This window comes from Amphiura filiformis, chromosome 12, assembly GCF_039555335.1.
Source record: "Amphiura filiformis chromosome 12, Afil_fr2py, whole genome shotgun sequence".
NCBI lineage: Eukaryota > Metazoa > Echinodermata > Ophiuroidea > Amphilepidida > Amphiuridae > Amphiura > Amphiura filiformis.
Window position 1 is genome coordinate 22667559 of NC_092639.1, and position 23280 is coordinate 22690838.

Sequence of the window (23280 nt, forward strand, 5' to 3'; positions counted from 1 at the left end):
TTTTCCTCCCTAGATAATAGGAAAAAAGATATATCTTAAATAAAAATCGCTTCTTACAAAAAGTTTTTTTTTCTCGTACTTTCTTACATCTCAAGCATATAGTTCAATCTAATTCTCCACTGCCTGCCAGTCAGACCTTGTCATGTATACAATACTAGTTTGTGTTTGTGGATAAAATATCTCAGCCCTCTAACCACAACTGACAGAGCGTTTCACAAATCTCATCTCACACTCATCTCTCAACCGAGGAAAGCAAAGCAACGCTAAGAAAAACTACAAATAGCGTGGATAGACCGACCTTCTCCGTGTTCAGTCACACACCGATTCAACGCTGCAGCGAGTGAACACACATAAGCAGCTCTGTCGATTGTAGCAATAAATTTATTTTAGATATCAGATGGGAAGATAATTGATTAAGAAGGAAGATTTATCTTTTAAGGAGCTGTTATAGGCTGTAAAGATAGCAGTTATTTAAGTATCATCATCCATCATACGTGGGAACACGCATGCCTGAAACTTCTTATTGCCTGTAAGCTGTTTGCTAACAAGTGTATACAACTTATCATCAGTCGTGAGAGGATCTTGATTTCCGAGTAACGGTCAAAAATACTGAAAGCATAATTTACTACATGTCTGTGAAATCGATGTTTTATAGATATATTTATTGTTCATCAACCATATCTACAACGGAGGCCAGTGAACCCGATGTGCTTTGCTTCTAAAAAGCATGGATTAAATTAATGCTGTATTATACGACAACTCCGTGGATGGAAGATATACAGCAATTTGCTTTTTTCTTCGTTTCCTAACTTTGATATGAAAAATATGCGTTGCATTCAAGTGCATATACTTGTTGAGATGCTGTGGGAAGCAATTATCCTGAGCGTATAGAGAAGAGACCACGATGGATTGATATTCAGATGGGTGTTATGCTATCGAGAGAATGCAATTATAGCCAGATATTTTCTTAACATTTCAATTGTACCTCAATTGGAAATATATAGTTGATGATTGTAGGCTGGCATACTTTTGTGGGAGTTATACAATGATTTTAGACGCAACAGCTAAAATATTGAGCCTGCAGACTTGATTATTTTTTAATATCGTCACTGTTTTCACCTTTTAAGTGTTAGATGATTTATCATCTGAAAGTTGCCATTTGGGATGTTGTATTACTAGAGTGAATTGATACCTTGTCAAGCAAGTCCACCTGTGATCAAAGTTCATCCTATATATCAATTTAAACTACTGTGCTGCAGAGATAATTTTATATACTCTAAAATGTTTGTCGGAGTTGCAATAAATGATTTCTACATAATGTAAATATTACCTTGATATATTGTAGCCGATACGACTCTATTCAGGTTCGTCCTGTAAGCACGGAACATTTCACAGAAGCAATAAATCGCTTCTAACTCTTCAACAAGACGCAGTTTTGCAGAAGACATCAATGCATTTAGCAGTACCGCAAGATCCTCATTTAGTTAGTACTACCCACCCTAGTCCAAACCCTAGCCCATCCCAACCAGCCATTCCAACACTAGTCACGAGTCCTCCTAGTATCACCTATTGCACAGTCTCCAACCAATCCCTGGATGTAGACTCTTCCACCTCATGCAATCATTCGGAAATTGACCCTGATGCTGAAGATCATGATCACAGATGCGAAGCGGGTAAATTGTGCACACATACCATCGTAGAAACGGAAGTGGAGTCTTCTGGTCTTTCAGGACCTCGAGCAGCTCCCTGTATGCCTACCATCGTAGTGGAGAAAGAACCGGATCCTAATAGCATGGCAGATGCAAGGATAGTCATTTTAGGAGCGCAGAAGGTTGGCAAATCTGGTAAGTGACAATGTTCTTTATTAAAGATCAGAATAAAAAGTAAAATACCATCATGACAACAGTAAAAACGGCAGACTGTGACATAAAGCAACATGTTACCAGTCAGTCACACGGATTACATCAAAGACATGTCTAGCACGAGACATATAGTCCTATAATCCTAATGTACCTGATGCCACCGCAATCATAAGCTTTCTGTAGAATGCGCGTTGTTTTATTTTACTTGTAACTAATGTATCTTAATGTTTTTTGGATTGTTCACCTGTTGTTAGATAACATGGTCGATAATTCATATGGAGCCTTACCATATTGCTGTTAATCTGAAACTTTGATCGGACTTTATAGATCGGACATTACGTTTTTCGAGAGTTGTAAATGAGCAATTTTGTTTACACATACCCCATCTTTACACACGTTGACAAAAAGGTATAGAATCAGATAGACATTACATATAATTCTACATCCTGATGTTAGGGTTAAGGGGGTGCTACACCCCTGGCCAATTTTGTGCCTATTTTTGCATTTTTCTCAAACATTATAGCGCATTGGTGGTAAGTAAGATATGTATATTATAGGGGCAAGGACTACAACTACTGCACTGAAAATTCAGCAACTCAAGGCAAGTAGTTATTGATTTATTGATCAAATATTGGTTTTCCCTCATTTTTGACTGTAACTCCACAACTGTTGTCTGTGCTGAAATAAAATTTCCAGTGCAATAGTTGTAGTCCTTGCCCCTATAATATACATATCTTACTTGTCACCAATGCGCTATAATTTTTGAGAAAATGCAAAAATAGGCACAAAATTGGGCAGGGGTGTAGTAATTTTAAGGATATAGGGCAATCCATTCATATTTTCGAAAGGTTTGGTGAATCAACATTGCCATACAAGGGGAAGCAAATTGAACATTCTTGAAAAATATGAAATAAAATTAGGGTCAAAAAACGGTTTCACTGTGTTGCATTGAAGGTTATGAATGCAAAGCTTTGTTTTCATACTTTGTTTTCATCTCAAAATGTCAACTTTGGGATCTACAAACTGATCACGTTCAAGATCAATTGTCAGTGGGAATTAAGAACGACTGTCAAGAAGTCAGTTCCGTTTGGATCAAAAAAATTAAATTGTCACATTGTTAAAAATGTCACACTCACATTTTGCCAGTAGAGTTATGGTACACGCATTTGAATGGAGTTCCATACTTACCAATACTTTCAATCATGTGACAACAGCAGACTGTGGCATAAAGCAACATGTTACCAGTCAGTCACACGGATCACATCAAAGACATGTCTGGCACGAGACATATTATCATAATGTACCTGATGCCACCGCAATAGCTTTCTGTAGAATGCGAATTGTTTTATTTTACTTTAATAAATAGCAAACTTATTTATAGCTACAAAATGTATCTTAATGTTTTTTAGATTGTTCACCTGTTGTTAGATCAAAATGAACAGTTTAATTATGGTCGATTATTCATATATAGCTTTACCAGCCATATTGCTGTTAATCTGAAACCTTGATCGGACTTTATACATGATATTACGTTTTTCGAGAGTTGTAAATGAGCAATTTCTTTAATACACACCCCATCCTCACACACTTTGACAGACAGGTATGGAACCAAATAGAAATTACACTACATAGAATTCCACATTCTGGATTAGCATAAGTATTATTAAGTATTATTAGGGCAAGCCATTCATATTTTCGAAAGGGTTCATCAACATTCTCATAAAAGGGGAAGCAAATTGAACATTCTGGAAAATATGAAATAAAATAAGTTTGATGGACGTCAAAGAATATATATCTTGCACATTTATGTTGGTTCTGGAGTGCATGACAAACAAAATTTCGCAATGCATGTCAGATATTTAGAGTGAAACATCAAACATACCATGATAATCTTGTTTTCTTTATAGCAACAATGCATTTTGCTTGTTGATTCAATAATAGATGCATGATGGAACAGAGAGTAATAAGGATATTTCTATTGTATGTCTGAACAAGTATTCAAATTAATGCTCTTATGTAACGCTTATTTAGCTTCCCATCAAGCGTATAATTATGATGATAAAAATATGATTTAGATTTGCATCTCAAACATGATCATTAAGCTATAAACATGATAAATATATTTTAATCCGGAACCATTATTTAGACATCTTGCGCCATGCTTTAACGATTATGTGGCTGGGTTAAAAGTGTGCACAACTGGTGCAAATTCCGTTGCAAAGACAAACATATCTTATGGAGATTGCGTGCTTTTTCAGCTTCTGCTCTCAAACTATGGAACTCTCTGCCATTAATATAAGGGGCTGTGCAATAATTATGAGCCCGGGGTAACATTTCCAAACGGCTCGCCAAAACTCGCGTGTTTCCCCCCCTCAGCCTGCCCAAAATAATTGCACAGCCCCTAATGCGTACAACAACATCTCTGGACATTTTCAAAAGCATGCTTAAGGGATTGGACAGCAACGTTTGCACAGTATTTTTTGTGGGACTTGACAGCACATCAGGCACATCAAATTGCATTCTGAATGCGAGGAATGTCCTTTTGATATCAAATAATTTTCATTTTTTGAAATTCCCGATGTAATACAAATTATTAAAATTTGATATTTTTTACATTTAACAGTCCTGGAAGTAAATTTTTATCAATCTAATCTCCCAGCTACATACACTTTAAGTACATATCATTAGATTTACTTCGAGGACTGTTAAATATAAAAATAAATAAAAAAATATCTATTTTTGGTAATTTTTAATAAGTTGCCATTAAATTTGTATTATAACGCGAATTTCAAAAACTATCAACATTATTTGATATCAGAAGGACATTCCTCGTATTCAGAATGCAATCTGGTGTGTCTGATGTGCTCTCAGGTCCCACAAAAATGCGATAAGATGTCATTCCATTCACACAAAAAATGAATTGAATTTTTTGTAATGCACTTAAAAGTTCAGGCCACGCAGCATCTGGAACACTATCGAGGATACAAATTAATATTAAAAGCTTTTGAATTGGAACATCACTTTTAAAATTATTGTTTTATAGCTGTTACCTTTTACCATGTTTAAGCACAGTAAAGTTCGTGACAATTTTGGCAAGTTCCTCGTAAGAAATTTCGATTTAGTCATGCTTTTGCATCGTCCAATTTGATGTGTGCATAATACATGAATCGCTGTACATCTTTGACTGAAAGCAATTAATCATGTGAATCGAAAATTGTGATGATAAATGCATGGATCCGTATTCCTGGCTGAAAAGGTATATTGCGTCCCTGGGCATAAGAGATCCTATGTACATTTGTACGGTCTATTTCATTGGCAAATAGGAAACAGTAATAAAATGTCAAATTGGGCTATTCCATTTAAAATCCACACTACCCCTGTGAAAATTTTGGAAATATCTGCCAGGGGGGTATAAATTTCCAATGGAATGAACACAATAGGCAGCTCCATCTGAATATCCTACACCTCTGAGACCTGACTCTTCCATTGAGGGAGAGTGAGTTTCAAATGGAATTACTCCCCCTTTGGAAGATATTCCCAATATCTTCCACAAAGGCAGTGTGGATTTTAAACGGAATAGCGCATTGGACGGTCTTTTAATTTTACATGGGATACAAAACACTCTTAACTTATAAATCTTTGAGCAGATTTTGTATCCCTTAAAAATTGGATTTTTTACAACCATTCCCTATTTCCAAATAAGTCACAGTAAAATTAATGCACACAGAAGGTTTTTACCGGTCTTCTTTACTGCCCAAGCAGTAGACTTCTCCGTAGTCCACTTGCCCATTGTGCATACTCTTTCTATTACATTTAGCATAAACCTCCAATTTACACTAATGTGTGTACAATTAATCGATTTTCACATCTGATCTTTTCAGTCACCGTACTCTCTCTGTTTGTTAGCTTCTCATGTGATATTTTTTACTGTGTGTTCACTTGGGAGGTGCAGAGATTAACATCAAAAGCATCCCTGCTTGGGTAGACTATGCCATATACCAACACATCTTAACAACCAAAAATCACATTTTCATCAAATAACTTTTATTTTGTAGCCTAGATGTAAGAGTATAATCATAGGTAATTTCAATTGCCTGGCTCGTAAGATAACAGAGATATGATAATGGAGGTAAGACTTTTTGAATTACCCTCGTTTTAATCATTAAAGATATTATAATCATACTGATATATTATATTTTTTATACTTTGAACATGTTGAAAACCAAACCATCTCACACGTATCAAAGATACGGTAAAACACGATTCGAGTGCAGAATATGAAATGGATTTCTTGGAAATGCTTCAACCTTAATGCAAGCATCACTTTTCACATTCATACTCTGAACTTGCACTGCTCAAATCTCGTTTACCCTAGCTGCCAATATTATGCGTTATTCTCGTCAAATATTTTCTTGGGAATAAAACATGTAACACAGAATTTGAATAAGGTTTATGTATAGGATAATGGCCGCTGATTAGAACGTGAGTGGCTAAGAATGGCCGTGGGCCGGAGGCCCTAGGCCATTCTTAGCCACTCACGTTCTAATCCTTGGCCATTAACCGACTTAATACACACTTATGACGTCGCGCTATTGTTTTACCGCTCCATTATTTTCCACGAATGGAGTGTTATTGAAATTTGATGCTCTTTACAAATTGATCAATTGCTCACACTGAATACACTATCAAATACACTAATAGAATGATCGTACTAGGTGCGGGTGAAAAATACACGGACTCAGCTTTATGTAAAATTTCTATAGAATTACCCATCATATCACGATCCAGGTGTTTAGTTTAAATCATCCGTAACCACGTTCTTGAATTATAAAGATCTAAAATGTTTGTTACCCAAATTGAATAAACGTAGATTCGTAAAATCATTAAAGTGATTAGAAGTACAATCAATAGTTCTTTATGCCCACTTCTAATGTGTTAACTATTGACATGATTGAAGTAGTTGCGTTAGGTCTGTATTTTGCATAATAAAGAAAATTGGCAAACTGGTCATAGGTTAATATGAAATAGTTAAATGCAGATCATTGCAGTTTTGTACCTCAAGAAAGGTAGACCTGCCGCTATCATGAGCAATGATATTCTTCTCTATGAATCGAGTGTTCGATTTTGGACAACCTTGCAATTATGGACACTATTTATTTATCTTGGATACTAGTAATTATAATTTGTGATGGAATCATTCCGAGGATATATATCGTTGATTCGCAGCAAGGACCTAAATCAGGTATGATTCTACTTTAAGCCGAAGTAAGGTACGAAAATTTTATATGTGTAAACTTAGTTTTATTTGGTTGGCCTTATTGCAACCCATTTTACCTAGGCCTATTATGTCCCTGAACTTCGGCGGCAAAAAAAAACAACAAACAAACTTCGCCGCTTCCTACGCGAAATAAAAGCTCAACTTCCAGTCCCCTCCCGAAATCAACTGGAGCGTCCCTAACATTATAATATTTAATTATCGGATAGGCCTACTGATCGATGTAAGTAAATATTCAAACATGCCAAAATACTATCAGATGAAACATCAGATGTACTAAAGTGAAATAAAAATTATACCGAAAATAGACCTACTGTGGCTTTTATCATTATTAAACATGCCCAAAGCAAACGATTTAAAAAAACAGATACATAGGCCTAAATACATGATACATAATGTGTATTATGTAGCAATGTTGCCCAAAATGTAACAAATTAAACGTTGGTCCCAAGCCACTGAAAACGTATAAAAATATAAAGAACAAAAAAAATGATATAAAAAACACTAAGCGTAGAAAGAAAGGTCCAAATAATTTAAAGTTACGGGCTTACTAAGTTAAGCCTAAATAAGCATTTTCCACCAAAGTGAGGGTAAAAACACATCTTGCATAATAAGTATATACAACTTTTAACCTGCCCGTTTTGATCTTGCCTTACTTTTCACAGATTGCATTGTAAATTTATGTTTAAGGGCTCGGATAGCGACGTTTTCACGTGTAGGCCTATATAATATATTTGAGGGACCTGAGAGCAAATCAGACACATCGAATTGGATTTTGAACACGAGGAATGTCCTTCTGATATCAAATAATTCTGATTTTTATTAAATTCGCGATATATACATTACACATTTTATGGCAAATTATTAAAAATTGTAAAAAATAAAAAAGTAAATTGTATAAATCTAACGATATGCACCTAAAGATTATGAAGTTGGGATGAACAGCTGTCCATCATATGAAAATTTTGACCTTCATTATTACAGATTTTTTCCTCAAAACACTAAAAATGTAGGTCTTTTTGGAAAAAATGTTTATGTTCAATATGAAAGGTCAAAATTTTCAATTCGGCTTTTCATCCCAGCTAGGCCTACATAGGCCTACAGTTTCATTACATATCATTTATTAGATTTATAAAGTTTACTTCGAGGACTGTTAAATTAAAAAATATGACATTTTAATAATTTGCCATAAAATTTGTATTATATCACGAATTTCACAAAATCAAAATTTTTATTTTTTTTTTATATCAGAAGGACAATCCTCGTATTCAGCATGTAATTCGATATGTCTGATGTGCTCTCATGTCCCATAACAATAATGTGCAAATGTTGCTATCCGCTTCCTTAATTTATTGTATTAATGAAAATCATAGTTTTGTTGTTTTTCGTATCATTGTTTTGCATGAATGAAGTGATGATAACAATACTGCACTTTACGCAAATACATGCTTTTCGAAAGTGCAATTGTTATTAACACTACATTCGTAAATGCCAGTACTTTTTCCCTGAAAAGTATTTGCTTTTCAGAAAAAAGAGAAAGGCATTTACGAATGGCGTGTTATTGTAATCATCGCTCCATTCGTGGAAAATAATGGAGCGGTAAAACAATAGCGCGACGTCATAGGTGTGTATTAAAGATTTAGATATTCCTCTTGGCATAATGTTCGAGGCATCCATATAGCGCAATATAACGATTTTCTTGCTCTGCTGGTTAACTCCAAGCTTCCCTGACTCATCATGTTCATGTACAACTAGTTTTGTTGGTCGATTTAGAATCAATGATCCAACATTCCCATAAACATGCTAAAATAAATACATGTAAACAATATGAAAGGAATATTCCAGGAAACAGGAAGGAAATTATGAAAATCGAAATAACCTTGGTAACAGGAAGTGGCGGATCAAAGAAAGAAATTAACTTTAAACGAAAGAAATGAATAGGGAATAAAGGATCGAAAGTGTGCGAGTAAAGGAGAGACCGACCCGGAGACAGAATGAAAAGTAAGCAAGACAAAACATTTTTTTTAAAGATAGAAATTAAGAAAGAAAGAAATTCAGAAAAGAAAAGAAAAGAAAGAAAGAAGAGAAAGAGAAGAAAGAGAAGAGAAGAAAGAAAAAGAGAAGAAAAGAGAAAAGAAGAAAAGAGAAGAGAAGAGAAGAAAGAAAGAAAGAAGAAAAGAAAAAAAAAGAAGAAAGAAAGAAAGAAAGAAAGAAAGAAAGAAGAGAAGAAAGAGAAGAGAAAGAAAGAAAGAAGAGAAGAGAAGAGAAGAGAAGAGAAGAATAAGAAAGAGAAAGAGAAGAAAAAAGAAGAGAAGAGAAGAGAAGAAGAGAAGAAAGAGAAGAAGAAGAAGAGAAGAGAAGAGAAGAAAGAGAGAGAAGAGAAGAGAGAAAGAGAAGAGAGAGAAGAGAAGAGAAGAGAAGAGAAGAGAAGAGAAGAGAAGAGAAGAAGAGAAGAGAAGAGAAGAGAAGAGAAGAGAAGAGAAGAGAAGAGAAGAGAAGAGAAGAGAAGAGAAGAAAGAAAAGAAAAGAAAAGAAAAGAAAAGAAAAAGAAAAGAAAAGAAAAGAAAAGAAAAGAAAAGAAAAGAAAAGAAAAGAAAAGAAAAGAAAAGAAAAGAAAAGAAAAGAAAAGAAAAGAAAAGAAAAGAAAAGAAAAGAAAAGAAAAGAAAAGAAAAGAAAAGAAAAGAAAAGAAAAGAAAAGAAAAAAAAGAAAAGAAAAGAAAAGAAAAGAAAAGAAAAGAAAAGGAAAACAATTACAGAAACGGTAAGAAAGGGAATATAATTAGTAATGAAATTGCCAAAATACAGAAAGATGTTGCCATGTGGAATGAATTTGAGTGGCGTGATGTAAGTATAACTCGGCCATCATCTGTTTATAAGTGCAAAGAAAATATGAACTCCAGGCATTATATTTCAATATTGCAGGTCTTACTGCTAAACCAAAGTGTTAGTAAACCTTTGGCGGTGCAGTGTATAGAATGTACAAAATTGTATAATGAATTCGTCATTATAGTGCAGCATATGAAATAAATTTCTTGGAAATGCTCATGCATGCATCAGTTTTCACATTGCATACTCTGAACTTGGAAAAAAATTGAGAAGCTTCACGAATTTCGTTTACCCTAGCTGCCAATACTATGCCTTACTAGCATCAAATATTTTCTTGGGCATAAAACATGTACACAGTATTTGAATAAGGTTTATAGATTTAGATATTCTCTGGGCATGTAATGTTCGAGACATCCAAATAGCGCAATATAACGATTTACTTGCTCTGCTGGTTATCTCCTGGAGCCGGTTTCCTTGACTCATCATGTTCATGTACAACTAGCCAAGAATAATGTCGGTTTTGTTGATCGATTTAGAATCAATGATCCAACATTCCCATAAACATGCTAAAATAAATACATGTAAACAATATGAAAGGAATCATCCAGGAAACAGGAAGGAAATTATGAAAATCGAAATAATCTTGGTAACAGGAAGTGGCGGATCAAAGAAAAAAAATGAAGAACTTTAAACGAAAAAAAATGAACAGAGAAGAAAGAATGACAAGAGAGAAACGAGAAAGAAATGAAATAAGTGTAAGAGCAAAACAGAGACAGAATGAAAAGAGTAAACAAGACAAAAAATTGAGAAAAAGATAAAAAAGAAAGAAAGAATAAAGAAAGAAAGAAAGAAAGAAAGAAAGATGAATGAATGAATGAATGAATGAATGAATGAATTAATTAATTAATTAATTAATGAAAGAATGAAAGAAAGAATAAATGAAAGAAAGAAAAAAGAAAGAAAGAAAGAAAAAAGAAAGAAAGAAAGAGAAAGAATGAAAGAAAGAAAAAAGAAAGAAAGAAAGAAAGAAAGAAAGAAAAAAAAAAAAAAGAAATCAAAAGTTATTACAGAAACGATATGAAAGGGAATATAATTAATAATAAATATGGCAAACTACAGAAAGATTTTGCCATAGCAAAGGAAGAAAGTAAAGTATGCACAGTGAAATGGAATGAAACATTAATTGTTCAAATAGAGTCCACTTTTCTTACATTTGAGTTCAACATTAACTGAAAAATTCAAACATGATATTGATCGAAATATGAGTGGCGTGATGTAAGTATAACTCGGCCATCATCTGTTTATAAGTGCAAAGAAAATATGAACTCCAGGCATTATATTTCAATATTGCAGGTGTTACTGCTAAACCAATTATGTGTTAGTAAACCTTTGGCGGTGTATGAAATGTATAATGATTCGTCATTATAGTGTGAGTCGAGGGATAAAAAAATAAAATAATCTAAAGAAGATAGATATCTCATGAAAAAACGGTGTTTTTTCGACGGGAATACGCAAACTATGATGAAATTTTATCAGTATCGTACTGATAAAATTTCATTATAGTAAAAGCTATCATCTGAGCGTGTCTGTCTCAGATCCAGTGGCCAGGATATTTAAGACCAGGAAGGGGTCAAGGTGGCTTTGAGGGGGAAATTTGACGAAACTAAAATGGTCGAAAAGGTCTGAAAATCGAACATATCACGACGGCCAAAATCCCACGGGGGCAAGAGATGAGGGGAGATGTTTCAGGTGGGCAACTTTCCCCTTTCCCCTTAGCAACACTACTGCTCAGATCATGCCTGTAACCGAGCACATATTTTTATTCTTAAAGTTGTCTATTGTTAAGATATGAATATTGCCAAAAAATTACAACCGATTCTTTGTTATAAAAGTCTTTTTTTTGTGATTTTTTTTGTTCGCCGTATTTTATCAATTGACGCACCAATATAATTCATTACATGCATTCATACATGTTTCAATACTGATATGATATAGCATATACTATATTATTAATTTATGAAAGATTATTCACATAAATAGATAAAAAAGAACAGTGAACTCTGAGCTGAAACGTTGAGAGATTCAAGTATAAAAACTTATATAAAAATTATAGAATTTCCCTTTTTTGCAATTCCATTTTCATCTACAAATTCACCTTTCCTTCAAACATAGGGGCCTGTCTATGTCGAGTAACGCAGAACGTTTTTCTGCTTAGTTCTAGTCAATCAGGTCGACGATTGCATCAAATTAGATTAATATCGATTGACGACTGGCAATCGGGTAATTTGAAAACACTATCAATGGGAAAACACCGAATTCGTTGGAATTATTTTATACCTTGCTAGTGTGTACCTAGAACAAAAATAATTCCCAAGACATACAATACCTGGAACTTATTAGCATAGTTATAGCATGCTTATTTCATATGATAATAATGCATTATAAATATTATCTTTCGAGTAACGACACATTCTTGTCAAAGTTCTCCGACATATAGCAACCCCACGGCATGCGTTGCACAGGTAATATGTATTCTATAAATAAAACGTAATTTGTTTGAAATGTGTTTAAAAGGCGTATAAATTCTTCGTTTTGACAAGTTTTGACGATTTGAAAAGTCTGTGTTGAAAAGATAATATTATGGAATGGTTTTTTTCACTGAAATCCAATATGTATATTTCTAAGATGAGGTTGCAAGGAATCGAACAGAACTGAAAAGGGATTTTTTATTGTTTGACTCTCCTTTTGGTTCCTTTTCTTTCGCTTTATCTTTTCCCTTTTTTTTTAATCCTTTGTTTTATTTCTTACCTGTCTCTTATTTTATTTTATTTCTCCTGTTTCCTTTCTTCTTTCTTTCATTCCGTTTAATTTTCACGTTTTTTGATCTTTTCGTTCACGTTATTTGTCTGACTCTTCCTTATATTTATTTATTAAATCTGATTTGCTTGATTTCTTGTGTTGCTTTGATTTTCATTTTCATTGTTGTACATGTGATATTAAGACAAAAATATACGTTTGTTTGCTTGGTTACTTGGTGCTTTTGATAGGAATCGAACTGCATTGACACCCAAACCGCAAAACCATATTGCACTAGAGTCCTGACATGCCTGACGTGGCATACTCAATCTCAAAGATATAATAAAGATCCAGTAGAAGAAAGTCGCTCTCTTCAATTCATATGATCATTTGTCAACGCTTCGGTCAATTGAATGGAAATTCTGAATCCCAATGGCAATTGCCACCGTAGCGAAAACATCTTCAACTGCTATCTACTGAAGACGTACACAGTTTTTCTACATCTTCAACTGCTATCTACTGAATACGTACGTAGTTTTTCTAAACCTGCAACTGCTCTGTACTGAAGACGTACGTCGTTTTTCTACAACTTCAACTGCTATCTACTGAACACGTACGCAGTTTTTCTACATCTGCAACTGCTATCTACTGAACACGTACGCATTTTTTCTAAACCTGCAACTGCTATGTACTGAAGACGTACGCAGTTTTTTAACATCTGGAACTGCTATGTACTGAAGACGTACGCAGTTTTTCTACATCTGCAACTGCTCTGTACTGAAGACTTGCGCAGTTTTTCTACATCTGCAACTGCTATGTACTGAACACGTACGCATTTTTTCTAAACCTGCAACTGCTATGTACTGAAGACGTACGCAGTTTTTCAACATCTGGAACTGCTATGTACTGAAGACGTACGCAGTTTTTCTTCATCTGTAACTGCTATCTACTGAAGACGTACCCAGTTTTTCTACACCTGCAACTGCTATGTATTGAAGACGTGCGCAGTTGTTCTACATCTTCGACTGCTATGTAGTGAAGACGTACGCAGTTTTTCTACATGCAACTGATATCTAATGAAGACGTACGCAGTTTTTCTACACATAGAATTGCTATCTACTTAAGACGTACGTAGTTTATGTATGTAGGAAATGTCAGCTATTTGAAACAAGCTCTAGGGTCATCTACAGAGGTGTATTTCTGTAGAATGGCCTGAAGGGCATTTTGTTTTGCTTTCACGTTTTTCCTGTACTTTACTTAAAAGTGTTAAGGGGTCTCATAGTATAGCGACCCTTTTGTAGTGAAGACGTACGCAGTTTTTCTACATGCAACTGCTATCTAATGAAGACGTACGCAGTTTTTCTACACATAGAATTGCTATCTACTTAAGACGTACGTAGTTTTCTACATCTGCAACTGCTATCTACGGAAGACAAGAAAGCACAATTGAAGAGAAGACGTGCCCACTGATGCTGCTCGTATCACGGTTGTTTCAAGGATATACCTAGAAAATAAAGTTGATGAAGAGGCTTGTTCCAAGTTGATCTGCAACTGCTATCTACTGAAGACCTGACTACCCAGTTTTTCTATTTGCAACTGCTATGTACTGAAGACGTACGCAGTTTTTCTACTTCTTCAACTGCAATGTACTGAAGACATACGCAGTTTTTCTACATCTGCAACTACTTTCTACTGAAGACGTACTTAGTTCTTACAAAAGGTACATGAGAAGGTAGATAATAATAACAATTTGGCTAAATGCCTAACTTGTTTAAAAGGTGTTACCTTTAGGGCTTTACAGTCTACATCTTCAACTGCTATCTACTGAAGACGTACGCAATTTTCTACATCTTCAACTGCTATCTACTGAATTCACCCAACTGCTATGTAATGAAGGCGTACACAGTTTTTCTACACCTGCAACTGCTCTGCTATGTACTGAAGACGTATGCATTTTTGCTACATCTTAAACTGCTATCTACTGAAGACGTACGTAGTTTTTCTACATATGCAACTGGTATCTACTGAAGACGTAGGCAATTTTTTTTTTATATCTTCAATTGCTCTGTACTGAAGATGTGCGTAGTTTTTCTACATCTTCAACTGCTCTGTACTGAAGACGTAAGCAGTTTTTCTACATATGCAACTGCTATCTACGTACGCAGTTTTTCTACACCTGGAATTGCTATCTACTGAAGACGTACGTAGTTTTTCTACATCTGCAACTGCTATCTACTGGAGACAAGAAAATGCAATTAAAGGGAAAACATGACCACTGATGCTGCTCGTATTATTGTTGTTTCAACTATATTCTATATACCTAGAATATAAACTTCATGAAGAGACTCGCTCTAAGTATTTATTATGAGGAAGTCGCCGCTGTGTAATAATATTTCCTTCCATGATGAAAAATAAATAACCTGCCCACAAATAACCTATAATAACGCTGCTCATTCATACAGTGCATATTATTAAAGGTGATACATTTTTAAAGTTTTATTTTACTTAGAATCCGTCAATATTTCACCCGCCTTTTCATCTTTCTTTTGATGTAAATTATGTTAATTGTTGTCTCTTCGTGCTTATAATATTTTCCACTATTTCTGTTAAGATGAAATATTAAAATACACAAAGTGTATACATGTAAACATCGCAAAGGCATTAAATATAATGGGCACTAACTTGTATAGCAAAAATACTTTCATAAACTGTGATGACAGTTCAGAAATAGAAATGCCTCCTATGTATGAACCCATGTGCCAAAATAGTATCATTCATATTACTGGCATGTAGTGTGTAACGAGGAACTTGCCCAGCGGGTATATATTTAAGCACATAGTTGAATGCTTGTATGTGACTTTAATGCCTCCACGTTCTTGGGTATATAATGGTTTCTAAGAGGCCTGCTACGTGTGTTGATCACGGGCTTTATGTATGTAGGAAATGTCAGCTATTTGAAACAAGCTCTAGGGTCATCTACAGAGGTGTATTTCTGTAGAATGGCCTGAAGGGCATTTTGTTTTGCTTTCACGTTTTCCTGTACTTAAGTGTTTAGGGGTCTCATAGTATAGCGACCCTTTTCAGGTTAGCCCCTGCTGAAACGTAAACCTGACATACACCAACTATCATGGGTGAGAATTGCTATAGGTCAGTGCATGTCACTAACTTTTATATCTGGTAAGTTTTTGGTGGCAAATGAGTGAAAAGCGGTATTTTGCACATTAAAGAGATGTGCATTAAAGAGAAATGTCAAGAATAATTGGCGGTTATACAAAGTGTTTTTTCGTATGATTTTAGTATACCTTCGCGTTTCTGACTTACTGTAACACTTCAATGGTCCCTAATTTGACTATTTACCGTTTTTACATATGTACTCACAATAACAATAATTTTTCACAATGACATGGCCAAAATGTATGTATTATGGTAGACACTTCTTCCCAAGAAGCGCATATTTGTTCAAGTCACCCTTCTGGTGTATTTTGGTTGATATACCAAAGTTTGCATTACAAATTGACATGTGCCCCCCTAGACTGCTGCCCTCAGTCGTCAACCGTCTGGATTGACGACTGAGAAAACTACGTGGAAAAAAAGTGACGGATTTTGCAACAGGATTCCTGTGGCATAGAGCGTGCGCAGTTGTGTCCAAATTGACCTTTTGACCGAGTTTGTTGTTTTTAGAAGTTCAGAGCGCGATCTTGTCACAGCGGCGCGGTACAGCGACGCGGTACACGGGCGCCGCTAGTCAGTCTCGCTATGGCGCACAACCAAAGTCTCATTGAATAGTTTTCAGAAGTCCGTCATGATATTGGCTGTAAGATAATCAGTCGTCACTACGAAGCATACACAGTACATGCGAAGTGTAGACGGCTGATTGGAATTAGTCTCCCCCCCCCCCCACATTTTACCCTCCCCCAGGGCTCATAATTATTGCACAGCCCCTTACCACATGTACAAATCCGTAAACAAATAACATATATGAGTTCGAAATAACTTTGCACCCCACAATTCGCCTGTTGCGATACAATTTTCAAAGTGTGGTGCAAAATTGCGATACCACATTTCACTGACTTTATGTGTTTGACTGATACTTCAGACTGCCCTGACTGAAAATCTAAAAAGGAATTGGAAAGAATATGCATATAATTAGGTCATCAGTTTCAGTTATTTTTCATTTGTAGTGCACACAATAGTAAAAATCATTTTTGTAGTGCACTTAAAGGGAGACCACACTGCTGCAGTGTCTGGGAGTTGAAAATTACCTTTGCCAACAGCTGCTTCCTCTACCTCCCTATCGAGCGCATCGGACATGAAGAGCAAATCTGGATTTTGTTCGGACCAACGTGTCGGTCACGAATGTGTGCATTAGCACGACAATCCACGCCGTCAGGAGTGTGTTCTTCTACATTCGTTACGTAACAATTCTATTAAACGAATGGAATTTTCAGCATTTTTTAAATTTCATCTAAAATTTCCCTTTCGAATATAGGGTACTACGAGTCACGCATTAACGTTTTTTTTTTGTTTCTGACATCAGGTCGACGATTGCATCAAATTAAATTAATATCAATAGACAATTGACAATCGGGTAATTTGAAGACACTATTTCAGTGGAATGACACCGAATAATAATAATACAATTCCCAAGACACATATTTCTGAAACTTATTAGCATAGTTATATTATTTATATGACAATTGCATTCTAAATATTATCTTTTGAGCAATAACATATCCTTGTCAAAGTTCTCCGACATATAGCAACCCCACGGCATGTGTTGCGCAGGTAATATTCTATGAATAAAACGTAATTGGTTTGAAATGTGTTTGTGGAAGGCGTATATGATCATTGTTTTGATGAGTTTTGACAAGTTTAAATATGAAAGGAAAAGAACAGAACATTTCGCTTCTATTTCTATCTTTTTTCATTTCTTTTGTTTTGTTTCCTTTTTTTCTTACATATACTTTTGCAGACTCAATCTTCTTCCTCTATATTGAGTTATCAATGTACAAGAGCTGGGTTGCTTGATTTCCAGTGTTACCTATGTTTTCAGTTTCATTGCTGTGCGTGAGATGAATACATCACAAAGATTAGCTTCTTTTTTAAGTGAATCGAACTAAATTGACACCCAACCCACACTAATACAACCCTCGGGTCCTTTTGTGACATACGATAAGACCTAATAGAAGAAAGTCACACCATATAATGAAAATGATCACTTGTCAAGTTAACAGACATTTTGAATCTAACGGCACAAGGAGAACAAGCGAAGGTTCCTTACATTTAATTAACATCAATCAATACCCTTTAAGTACACAGTATGCTGCTTAAGTAATGACTTATAATAATTATGAATTTAAAACCCCACAGCAGCTGTGTAATAGCCACGTAACTATGTTATAGCTATTAGGCTTCTGCACCATTCATGTATACACTCTGAAAATAATGGGTAAAATTCAATAACATTCATGGGTCATTATAAGCGTAAACTGCGAAACAAAATCTAAATCAGCCTTAGAATGCATTATTACACAACAGGTGAAGTAAAACGTGACATTAAACCTGTATAAGCATCGGCAAAATGTTGTCCAAAGGGTAAATATGCACCTAAATTATGAACCCATCTAGTACATCCATTGATGACCAATGTTTTAAACTGAACATATTTACATCCGATAAAAAAGATACCTGTCGAAAATACCGGGCAAAATGGACATTCGCGTTTCGTAATGTTTAAAGCAATCTTTCTGACGTAGAAATGTTGATTGTCAAAAATTCTTCCTAAAGAACAAGCGGAGAACAAGGTAGATGTAAAATAGTGTATACATTTCTTATATTTAATAGGTCAATGGCATGCTCACTTAGCTTCTGTATACATGTCATTAGACAACAGCATACCTCAGACAAACATTGCCCATGTTTCATATCATATCAAATGATCTAAGATATTATTGCTGACGTCATCTAGTGTGGAAATGAAACTTTCCATCTGTCATCAGAAGAGTTAATTAGAGATGATGTGACTGTTCATTCTTACGTCGCCTCATATCACATCAGCTCAACACGGCAATGATATATGCTCAAGTTGATCGACATTCTCTGGGACATCGTGATCAATACATGCTAAAAGGGTGGTTTCCAGTGGTGACGCTAGGGGAATGAAGCGGCAAATGCTCCAAATTACAGCTTCCCCCAGTTTACCCTCCTTAAAACAAACAAAAATCACTGAAAATTTACAATTTTGCTCAAATTTTAGCCTCCAGTGAAATTCACTTCACCGTCACCGCCACTACAACCAACCGATAACAACACCAACACCGTAAAAAGCAACTGAGCGACGACAACAACAACGTCACGACAATGCTATAACACCAACCACCAACAACATCCCACTATAGTATTAGCACCACCACTACAACAACAACAAGACTTAGACATATTTAGATATAGTATACTATAAACCTTTTTTGCGAAGGCCTCGCCTATTACAGTTTCATGATATCCGTGATTACTAATAGGAAATATGAAGAAACATTGTTCAGAGCTATTTATTGTTCTTGTATCGTTTTCAAATATCAGTTCAATTACAAATTGTGACGATTTCCAATGCAAATTTTAAGCAGTCGAAGTCACCTTTTCTATATCTCTGCAACTGATACGACTGAAGACGTAAGCAACTTTTCTACATAAGCAACTGCTATCTACAGAAGATAAGAACGCGCAATTCAAGAGAAGACGTGACCACAGATGCTGCTCGTATCACTTTTGTTTCAAGTAGATATACCTCGAATATAAACTTGATGAAGAGGCTTCATTTTTTAAGTAGTCGAAATCACCTTCTCTATATCTCTGCAACTGATACGACTGAAGACGTAAGCAACTTTTCTACATCAGCAACTGCTATCTACGGAAGATAAGAACGCGCAATTCACTTCACCGTCACCGCCACTACTACCAACCGATATAACAACACCAACACCGTAAAAAGCAACTGAGCGACAACAACAACGTCACGACAATGCTATAACACCAACCACCAACAACATCCCACTATAGTATTAGCACCACCACCACCACTACAACAACAACAAGACTTAGACATATTTAGATATAGTATACTATAAACCTTTTTTGAGAAGGCCTCGCCTATTACAGTTTCATGATATCCGTGATTACTAATAGGAAATATGAAGAAACATTGTTCAGAGCTATTTATTGTTCTTGTATCGTTTTCAAATATCAGTTCAATTACAAATTGCGAACGATTTCCAATGCAAATTTTAAGCAGTCGAAATCACCTCTTCTATATCTCTGCAACTGATACGACTGAAGACGTAAGCAACTTTTTTACATCTACAACTGCTATCTACGGAAGATAAGAACGCGCAATTCAAGAGAAGACGTGACCACAGATGCTGCTCGTATCACTTTTGTTTCAAGTAGATATACCTCGAATATAAACCTGATGAAGAGGCTTCATTTTTTAAGTAGTCGAAATCACCTTCTCTGTATATCTGCAACTGATACGACTGCTTTTCTACATCAGCAACTGCTATCTACGGAAGATAAGAACGCGCAATTCAAGAGAAGACGTGACCACAGATGCTGCTCGTATCACTTATGTTTTAAGTAGATATACCTCGAATATAAACTTGATGAAGAGGCTTCCTTAAGGGGGTACTACACCCATGTGGTAAATTTGTGACAATTTTGCATTTTTCTCAAAAATAATAACACACTGGTAACAAAAGTTATGTATATTATTGGGGCAAGGAATCCAATTACTACACTGAAATTTCAGTGACTCAAGACAAGCGGTTCAGTATATATGATAGGAAACGAGGTACATCCTAGCGGTACCTTATTTCTTATCATAAATAACAAACCGCTTGCCTTGGGTCACTGAAATTCCAGTGTAGTAATTGGATTCCTTGCCCCTATAATATACATAACTTTTGTTACCACTGTATTATTAGTTTTTGAGAAAAATGCAAAAATAGACACAAATTTATCGAGGGGTGTAGTACCCCCTTAAAGTATTTGATATATTTACTATGAGGAAGTCTCCGCTGTGTAAATATTTCCTTACCTGATGAAATACAAATAACCCGGATTCACAAGTAACCTACCACGCTGTTCATTCATAATCATACAGCATATTTCTCTTTAAGGTAGTACATGTTTTAAAGATTATTTCATTTATCTTCCTTTTTTTCTTCACCTGTCTTCGCATGGAAATTATGTAAATTATTGTCTCTCCGTGCATGTAATATTTCCTAATAATTTAAATAATTTATATCAAGGATATCGCAAAGGCATTTAATATGATGAGCATACTTTTATAGCAAGAATACTTTCACAAAATGTGATGACTTTTTAGAAATAGAAATGCCTCAAATGTATAAACCCATAATAGTGTAATTCAAATTACTGGCATGTAGTGTGTAACGAGAAATTTGCCCAGCAGGTATATATTTAAGCACATACTTGAATGCTTGTATGTGACTTAATGCCTCAACGTTCTCAGGTATACATGACTTGTTAGAGGCCTGCTACGTGTGTTGATCACGGGCTTTATGTATTTAGAAAATGTCAGCTATTCATAACAAGCTCTAGGGTCATCTACAGCGGTACATTTCTACTAAATACCTAAAGGGTATTTTGTTTTGCTTTCACATTTTTCCTGTGGTTTTTTACGCGAAATTAGTTTCAAAATGAAAATTACGCGCGGAGAACTTGCTTTCCCGCCATCAGCCAGGTAATGGTTGAATTGCCTTTGTTATCATCTTGCATGAAGCACCCATTCAGAGTTATATTAGCGTGGATTTAATGTGAGGAATGTAATTTGTAGAATTCTCTGATTTGATAGTACATTAACCCCCTGAGGATTCACGTCGGTAGTTCATAATTATATCCTCCCTCTTGTAATGGGACATTCACATCAACTTGTAAGAATTCAAATTGAATCCATATCCTTGCGTTTTGCATCATGATATAAAAGCGCGTTCGATCAAGCGGAAGTTTGAAGTTGTTTGAACACTGCGTACCAAAGGTCAGGATTATGTGGATCCAGATGTAACCCAATTAATTTAAAGCGTGATTTAGACCGGGGGATTTAGACCATCTAGACAGTAAACAGTAGCTATTAACAGTCCCGCGTGATTTTATATATAGTCCCTATATTGTAAATGAACTGTCAACAAAGTGCTGTCCGCAAAGGTTGAACTTTTTAGCGTAAATGTTAGACAACTTTAAAATTAAACCTGCGCACACTGTTCACTATTAACCCTACCTTAATGTTAAACTTATAAGTAATCCAAAGCCCTAAAACCTTAAACGTTGAGTTTTTGCAGCAGAAGGTACAAATGGTGAAGCTGAAATTAGGTAAAAAATGATAATTCGTTCATTTGTTTTCTAACTGTCGCTTTTAGGTTTGGTTTGGTGGTGTTTTTATGGTTTTACAGCTTTTTTTTTACTACTTCAATTGCACAGGTGCGGGAAAGTAGTCAAAGTACCGTACTCGGACGTTGTCGTTATTAACCAATACGATGCCTTGACTACCTAATATTTATGAGGTATAGTAACATGAATTACGCTACTGGTCCCTTAGAGTTTTTAGCATTTTTGCTATACAGATTTAGTCTCTTAAGGAATTCTTTACGTGTTCTTGAGATTATAAGTTTACCAATTCGTCGCACAGTCGAGGGCAATATATAACACATATACCAGTTACATCAGATGACCTTTTTCAATCCAGCTTTCCAGAAATCGACCATCACCTGAGTTGATTAGCATTATAGTTCTCAAATGTTGACAGTTGGTAACACATGTCATGCTGGAAACATTTTGGTAATAGTGTGGTTAAATGCGTTATTATCGCTTATTCAGCTTCAACGTTGGTAAAATAGGACTGGTTTGTTTAACGAGGCATTTCGTGATCCACAGCCTCATCCCCAACTTTTCTCCACAAAAAAAGTGAGATTTTTGTACTTTTGGACTGGAAACCTCTGACTACATAATACTTATGTACGAAAAAAAATTCTGCAGATTAATTCGTTTACCAAAAATATGGTCAAATTTGATTTACGTTCTGGTACTCCAGAACGAAATTACAACACAGTTGCCTATGATATATGGAGCAGTGTACACATAATCATGTGTAACTCGCAAACGCAAAATCGGAATCAACTGAAATTTTGGGAATAAGTTTTTTCGTGAATACCTGCTGAGAAGTGTCATTAAAAGAGGATGCTAGGATCACGAAATACTATTTTCAGGAGTCTTGTAGCCAAAAGGGGCAACGGTTAGCAAAACACATGGTATTGTTTGAATATACGCAAAAAATAAATGATTTTATCATTATGTTTATTAAAATTGCTTGTAAATGCAGGGTACCCACACGGCATCATTTCAAAACTGAATTATTGTTCATAGGTCGTCAAAATAGATATAAACATGATAAACTGTATTAAAACAATGTGATCCATCGTGGGAGTAAACATTCTGTAGACATGTTATTA

The 23280-nt window shown here is 35.3% G+C and overlaps 1 protein-coding gene across 1 annotated transcript in view; it reads left to right on the forward strand.

The window, feature by feature from the left end:
* Nucleotides 1-219: 219 nt before the first annotated feature.
* LOC140166707 (uncharacterized) overlaps nucleotides 220-23280 on the forward strand; it is a 92861-nt gene continuing 69800 nt past the window's right edge. The window contains exon 1 of the mRNA XM_072190206.1: nucleotides 220-1844. Within this exon, the coding sequence (XP_072046307.1) occupies nucleotides 1451-1844 (394 nt within the window). The 5' untranslated portion in view covers nucleotides 220-1450. The remainder of the gene's footprint in view (nucleotides 1845-23280) is intronic.